This window comes from Oncorhynchus clarkii, chromosome 9 (genome assembly GCF_045791955.1).
Source record: "Oncorhynchus clarkii lewisi isolate Uvic-CL-2024 chromosome 9, UVic_Ocla_1.0, whole genome shotgun sequence".
Taxonomy (NCBI): Eukaryota; Metazoa; Chordata; class Actinopteri; order Salmoniformes; family Salmonidae; genus Oncorhynchus; species Oncorhynchus clarkii.
In genome coordinates, this window is record NC_092155.1 from 26399165 (window position 1) to 26406986 (window position 7822).

The window sequence follows — 7822 nt, forward strand, 5'->3', positions numbered from 1 at the left end:
GTCACGCAGAACGAAAAAAAAAGGTACAAAACTGCTTTATTTACCACAACTGTTTGACCCCAGGGCTGGATTCAATCTGTAGTGCCGAAGATAAGCATGGTTGAAATTCAAAAAGTCATTTTCGATTGAGCCGACATATGCAGCGTTTACTGCAAATGCAGAAATCTTGCATTTAAATTTCAATCACGCTATAATGCTGATCTTCAGCACTACTGATTGAAACCAGAACCTTATTGCCTAATACAAATATAACACTTTCCCTAAACAGTGCAACGAGTCATCATACTCACCCCATGAACAAAATGACACTGTATTTAACACCAAAGGAAACAGTTTACCAAGAAATTGGCCCCAACTCTTCACTATGTCCCTTAAGTCAGGTAAGTCAGGTACATTCCTTCATGAAGGCGTGCCCTGCAGGTAAATGATTCTGGGACAAAGTTGTTGTTTTTTAAGTGGATGAATGTAAATACACAATGCTTCGTATCAATTATGTCACTTAATGATGATAGCTCCTTGAATCTCTGACAATCACTGCTGCAAAAAAAAGATGTCGACTCAGATGGCAGCCACCTCACTCTCTCCCACTTCCCCAGTGGATATAGTTACTATCAGAAGTAGTAACATTAAAATGATCGACAGTGTGAATGAATGGTGCTTGTCAAGGAACAACTGAGGCCTGGATAAATTTACACTGAGTGTACAAAACATTAGGACCACCTTCCTAATATTGGAGTCGTACCCCCTTTTGCGCTCAGAACAGCCTCAGTTCGTCAGGGCATGGACTCCACAAGCGTTCCACAGGGATGCCGACTCCAATGCTTCCCACAGTTGTGTCAAGGTGGCTTATGGGTGGCGGAGCATTCTTGATACACACGGGAAACTGTTGAGCGTGAAGAAGTCAGCAGCGGTGCAGTTCTTGACACAAACCGGTTTGCCTGGCACCTGCTACCATACCCCATTCAAAAGGCACAAATCTTTTGTCTCGCCCATTCACCCTCTGAATGGCACAAATACACAGTCTCAAGGCTTAAAAATCCTACTTTAACCCGTCTCCTCCCCTTCATCTACACTGATTGAAGTGGATTTGACAGGTGACAACAGTAAGTAATCATAATTTGACACTAAAATAAAGAATCTAGAATGTAATACTGCAACTGAAGCAGTTTGGTATGATAAAATACTTTCCATGGCAGTGACTAAAAAGAAAATACTGAAAAAGTATTGAAGAACATGTAAAGTTTCCATACTGTTTTGAACCCCCAAATGTACATAGATAACCAAGAAATCAATTTGATAGAACAAATGCAAAAAACAGATAAAAACTCAGTGGAGAGAGTGGAGAAACCCATGAAAGACAACTAAGGCTTATGTCTCATAGCCCAGTTGCTGATTCTTACATTCGGGTGGATAGACAGAAACAGTCCAGAGGCTATGTAAGCTCATCAGATAAGACCTCACGTGTTACACAGAAAGAGTTCTAGGATTGGCAGCTTCCTCTAAGGTTTCAAATAAGGAAGGAGTATCAAACAGAATCAGGAAAAAAAAGGGGGGATTGCAAATGGGAACAGAAAGAGAGTTTGACTCAAGTGCTCAGTCCTTCTCGAAGAACATGAAATCCTGTGAGGCAGAAAATAAGAAATGTCAACTAAATTTCCTCCAACAACTGCTTATCTTAACAGCATAGTAATAGGATTTACACGTGTCAAGTTCTGTGATTCAATTTTTTTTTTTTTAAACAGACAAATGGGACTTACGATGAGGAAGCAGGCACCCATGAGCACAGCCTTCATCTTGACGTCCAGGTCCATGGGGAACTGAATGCCAAAGTTGTCCGTGTAGGTGAAGACCTCCTTTATCAGGCCACCCCACTGCTTACTGATGCGGCCGATGGGCTTGCCTCCATCTTCCCCCGTCAGCTACGAGTGTGCAGCAAAACACATGGGTCAGAGACAAAGATTTCTGGCCACTGCACCTCATCACATCCCTACTTCTGAAAGGATTAGATGTGTGTAGACAAAAGGGTAACTTAGCCAATCTTTTCTGGTCTAAAAGTCCAAAGATTAGGTTTGTTCTAGTTAAATAGGACTGTTATGAACCGATTTCACCGAAAGAAAGCCCAAACTGTATGACCCTTAACCTCAAAATTCACATCCCCGCAGCAGTTGCAGGCAAAGCAGGGTCCTTCCAGCTTCATTACGGTCTCCGTGTTGGCCCCCTTGATGGAGAACTTGGGCACGCAGGGGTTCCAGTCCTGGGACACATAGCCTATGGTGGTGCCAGGCGGGGCTTGGACCTCGAGCTGAGGGACACAACATTTGAAAGGTATTTGACCATGTTTATAATAGGCTTCGGTCTGTACACTGTCTTTAAATAGCATGTGCTTGGCTTACTGCAAAGCTCGCTTCAGCAGGTAATATGGCACTAATTTGATGAGTGCATTGGTGTCTGATATTGGCGTTGCAATCACTATCATGACAAAGGTAATATGCTTCACATGGTAACTGTGGGGCTGTGTCTACATAGACACTGAACTAATGTGTGACACTGCAGTCATAAGGGACCTTAGAAATGTACTATACTTCACAGCTCCACCTGTACCCGAATACCAGAGATCCTATCAGGGGCCCGAGCGAGTCCAGATCCAGAGTTCTAAATAATGCCACAGGTCAGAATGTACTGTGGTTAGCCTGCCAGAAAATGTGATTCACTAGAGACAGAGCTGAAAGGTGACGAGATGGCACCAGATCAAGACGGTCTGGGAGAGGGCTTGGACTGACAAAAGGACCAGTCAGCGTCATTCATGGATCTTTACAAAGCACAGACACTAAGTATTTGGTAGGACATTCCAAAATGGCTTTGAGTCCAAGAGTTTATTTTTAGCATTAGCATCGTTAACTTGTACTTCATACAGTGTTGTATAGCAATGCTAACCTGAGGCTAAATAAAACAATTGCATTTTCGGTGACCTGTCCCTTTACTCCTAACACATCAAGACTCAATGATGATTTTATGCATTTTCTTTCCTGGTTACATAGTCAAATATTTGTCTCAGGGTTCAGCGCCCCATTGTACCTCTTGCAGGCAGCAGGGGCACCAGCAGGAGGCACAGCGGAAGGGTCGTATGAGGCGGATGACCTCGCGGTCCGTGTTGTCCTGGATCTTCATTTCGAAGCTACGCAGGGCACCGCAGCAGTTGCGTGTGCAGCAGTCGTTCTTCTCCTTGGCCTTGTAGATCTTCTGACCCAGGCTGTTCTTGATCACGTACTGGTTGTTGGTCTCAAAGCCAATGAACACTAAGGAGAGGGGAACGGAGGGAGGAGAAGGAAGAGGGGATGGTGGGGAAGGTGAGAGGACAAACGCAGGAACGTAAACAGGAAAACAGTAGTTTGGCGGTGGTCACTTTCTCCTCGTGATTTATCGATTTTTACAATGCCTTTACTTCTGTTCTCACATAAGACTAGCAAGCTCACCTTCCAGCAACTCCACTTTTTGGTGTATAAGGATCTGGTCAATCTGAAACGCAGAACAGAGTATGAGAGTGTACAAAACATTAGCAACATCCTTCATGACAGACTGACCAGGTGAACCCAGGTGAAAGCTATGATCCCTTAATGTCATCCACTTCAAATCAGTGTAGATGAAGGGGGGGAACCAGGGTCTGTAGTGATGCCTCTGTGGCTGAGATGCAGTGCCTTAGACCGCTGTGCCACTCAGAAGTCCCTGAGTGCATGTGTGCCATGCAGAGGGATGTTTGTGAAATCTGTGTATTTGACAGCCTGTTATACTCTCTCCAAGCAAACCTACCTGTGTTAGGTACTCCAGACCAGGTGGAACTCCAAGAGGCAAAACTGCTGCATGGGCTGGGGAGACGGCTGCAGGAGGGCCCGAGTTAGGTGCACCGAATTCAGGCCCAGGCATGGGACCACCATAGCCTTGGCCCATTTGAGGTACCCCATATTCAGGCATGGGCACAGGCTGGTGCATCACAGACTGGCCTGGGTGGAGTTGTTTGTGGTTGTAGCCAATATGGAAGTCAACCAGTGGGGGAGCATGGTTAGGGTCACCATACCCACCATGAGGAACAGAGTAGGGTGCCGTGGAGTAACTTCCAGGACCCTGGTGAGGGGATGGGTAACCTGAGGAAATAGTATTATAATACATTCATATTGATAAAAAGCTAAACATGAATATGGAGTTATGGATGCAAATGTGGGGAGTGTTAACTGGTGTTATTAAAGCTCATGCATTGGAGATTCTGCATTAAGGAAATGATTGTATGGCATTAACAAAAGTGGGCCGTATTGCTGGACACCAATGGACTCCCCACAACGTACCACTCGTTCAATGGAAACTGCAAGGAACAAAAGTAATTTCACATAATCTAAGTTTACAGCAACGTAGTTAGCCTTTTACACAGCAAGCTTTTTCTTATCTCGAATACACAGGAATAATAGCATTACACAAATCCTATTGGGGAAAATACCCAGGGGGAGTTTCATTACGGTGCAACAGGGAAATTTGTGATTAACTGTCAAGAATCTGCGGTCGTCCTGCTCAGAATCGAATTCCAGTCGAAGGATTTTGACCACTGCTTACGATTCTTATCAGGTAGTGGCTGGATGGCAAACAAAGTCTAAAAATACACAAAATGGGTACTTAAAATTAATATTTTGAATGGTGAAAAATGACATTTCAGAATCTAGACAACTCCATACTTAAAAACACTATAAAAGTAGTTACAAGATGTCTATCATATAAACGTTTCACAGATCATAGGTCTTACAGGAGGGCATGTATAGGTCTAAAGGGGGACTACAATTGCCACTTTCATGATTTTCTCAAAAATGGTTTGTGATACAAATGTAAACACTGTCAATCATCCTTCCTCCCAATGAAGTTACTATGTGACACTTGCCAGAACAATCTGAGATTCCAAAAATATTTCCAGGCTACGCTGGCATGGAATCACCCAGATGTATCGCTGCACCCATTTCCACATTCCTACCTCTAAGGTAGGAAAACAAAAAGATTGACTAGCTTTCTTTTTACTGAAAAATTGCTCCTGGATTACAGACACCTAGACCAAGAGTGGGGAGATTGAGACCAGCAGATGTTTGCACGTTTCCTTTTTGTAAACTACTGAAAGTAAAGATATTTTGTTTTGGAAGCAAAGAACATTTTTACATTGTGCATTTAAATGTAAGAACATGAATTGACTTGTCAAAATTGGGATGGTCTTTTTTAGTATTGAAATAAGACATTTCATACATCCTTTTCCTACTTCAACAATTCGGGAGAGGGTAAAGTTTCAGTTGAGAGCCTCGAGGAATGTGGAGTAGAAGCAGGGGTGTATTCACTAGGAACCCAACAGAACGAAATGGGAAGGGACCTAACTGAATTTGTCCAATAGAAACTTGTTTCCGTTGCTAAACGGTTTCCGTTAGCTAAGGTGTGAAGTAATGATTACAACCCTGGTGAAGAAAAACACTAGTTCAGTTATCTATTCATTCAGGAAGAGACTCAAGTCACAGTTTGTGATGTCAAACAGATTCACATTTACACCCTTTGTGTTCTCAAACATTGCAGCATGAGGGCATTGGGCACAAGTTGGTGGCAGAACACCCATTTTGTAATATTCTGTTTCGAATCCAGGCTGGTTCGAATCCAGGCTGTATCACAACCGGCCGTCCCATAGACGCACAATTGGCCCAGCGTTGTCCGGGTTTGGCCGGTGTCATTGTAAATAACGTTAACGGATTTACCTAGTTAAATAAATAATTGGTAACCATGTCCATCACCCCTTTCGTATGTGTCACGAATAACAACTCGTATTATATGTTACGAATTTGCTAAACGTATGATAATGTAACGAATTCCAAAAACGCCTACAGTGGATTTTGCGGCTCATACGAGTGTCCTGCTAAAATAATGTCTAATTGTCGCAAATCAACTGTATTATACTTATAAAACTAACCAGTACAATGGCTTTTTGGATAGCCTTTGCTACTGCCTGTCAATGTACATTAGCATTCTGGCTGACAACCGCTACATCCAAAATAGTTATTTTGCAAAGACCAACCATCTTACGCGTTTGAGATGCCAAAACAGTTATTTTGTTTAAGTAATACAAAATGTAATTCTATGCTAGGTTGAACGGGAGCAGATGGCGATTACTTTCTTTATACAGCCAAAAGTTGAGCTTCTGTGTGTAACGTCAGTCATGTACTGAAAAGGGGCCTATGAACACAGACAGCTATCCTGCAAAGATGCAATTTATGAGAAGAACAACAACTCCAGTATAATATGATAACTAAATTATGTAGAACATATTTACCTGGGGCTGACATGACTTAGTGGACAAGCAGTGGCTAGCAGGCGGATTTACTCGTAACGATGTGCGCTGAGAGTCGGGAAGCACGTTCAGGGAGTGAGTGGGCGATTTAATAAAAACCAAGAACATGAAACAGAAACGAAGACGCATGGGGAAAGAACCAAAGCGGCAGGTAATCAAGGGAGTGATTGAGTCCATGTATCTGACGATGCGCTGGTGCGCGTAACGATGGTGACAGGTGTGCGCCATAACGAGCAGCCTGGTGACCTGGAAGCCGGAGTTGGAGCACGCGTAACTGAACCCCCTCCCCGAAGTGCAGCTCCAGGCGCAGGACGCCAACCCAAAGGACGATGCCCGGGATCATGAGCAGACCGGTCACCCCCGCTGATGCGCGGCAACCTGTCGCCGGCTGGTACGCGGGAATCTGACAGACCGGCTGAGGCAAGGGAGCCTGGCGATCAAGGTTGAGGTGTAAGAGCCAGTGGAAGCAGGGGAGCCTGGCGATCCGGCAAAGGCATGAAAGACCAGCGAGCCGGTCGAGGCATGAGAGTCTGTCGATCCGGGCTGAGGCATGAAAGCCTGTAGCAGCTCCCAGACCCAACTTCATTCCCACCTAACTCGAAAAAACACTCCATAATGCTTCATTCTGTAAGGATGTGCGCTGCGAGTCGGGAAGCATGTTCAGGGAGTGAGTGTTTTAATAAAATAAACAGACCATAATACAAAACAAGAACAACGCACAGACATGAAACAATAACATTTGGGAAGGAACCAAAGGAGTGACATATATAGGGCAGGTAATCAAGGGAGTGATGGGGTGAGTCTGACGACGCGCAGGTGCGTGTAACGACGGTGACAGGTGTGCGCCAAAACGAGCAGCCTGGTGACCTAGAGGCCGGAGAGGGAGCACTTGTCCACTCACTTGTCCACTCCCGTAGACTCTATGGAGGCAAAAATAAAACTATGGCAAGACCAATTTCAGCATTCTGAGTCAAACAGATCAAAATATATAAACATGTGCCCGTTATGGCACCACTGATATGAATGTTCTCGCATATGTTGAATCTTGACAGTGTTTGCAGCACGTGTACCAAATTGTGCTACAATATGAATATTCTTGACTGACTCATATGCATGTATGTTCCAGAACACGCCCACGTGAATGTTTATTGGTCAATTGCGGCAATGTTGTTTTAGGTACTGGTCTGGACCTTTGTAAATCAAGTTTCATGCAGATCGGTGCCAAAAGAGTAGCATTTTAATTGTTTTTCACAAAATTCTAAATTGAGGAAAATACATCAATGTGTTCCTTTTGAGGAGAGGGACCGATGTATCGCCTTTCATGACTTTAGGTAAAACAGTGTGAGGGGCGTGAACTTTCAAAGTTTGCATTTTCCGTCTCTTGTTATAGCGCCATTATCTGGGCAATCAGCGTAATTTGTAAATGGCTGATCTCAATGCATCATTCACCCAAGTTTCGTCAAAATC

At 44.0% G+C, this 7822-nt stretch overlaps 1 protein-coding gene across 2 annotated transcripts; it reads right to left on the bottom strand.

Moving 5' to 3' along the window:
- Window positions 1–19: 19 nt before the first annotated feature.
- Window positions 20–6714, bottom strand: LOC139416141 (phospholipid scramblase 2-like). Of its 2 annotated transcripts, none has more exons than XM_071164469.1 (7): window positions 6338–6714; window positions 3808–4139; window positions 3474–3516; window positions 3076–3296; window positions 2141–2302; window positions 1758–1919; window positions 20–1620 (listed from the first exon to the last, which is right to left on the bottom strand). In XM_071164469.1, exons 1-7 carry the CDS (start codon window positions 6348–6350, stop codon window positions 1594–1596), a joined length of 960 nt encoding a protein of 319 aa, XP_071020570.1. In that variant the 5' UTR covers window positions 6351–6714; the 3' UTR covers window positions 20–1593. The 2 variants fall into 2 exon arrangements, with proteins under 2 accessions (XP_071020570.1, XP_071020569.1); XM_071164468.1 differs by having other exon boundaries at window positions 20–1499; window positions 6338–6686.
- Between the last annotated feature and the right edge of the window lie 1108 nt (window positions 6715–7822).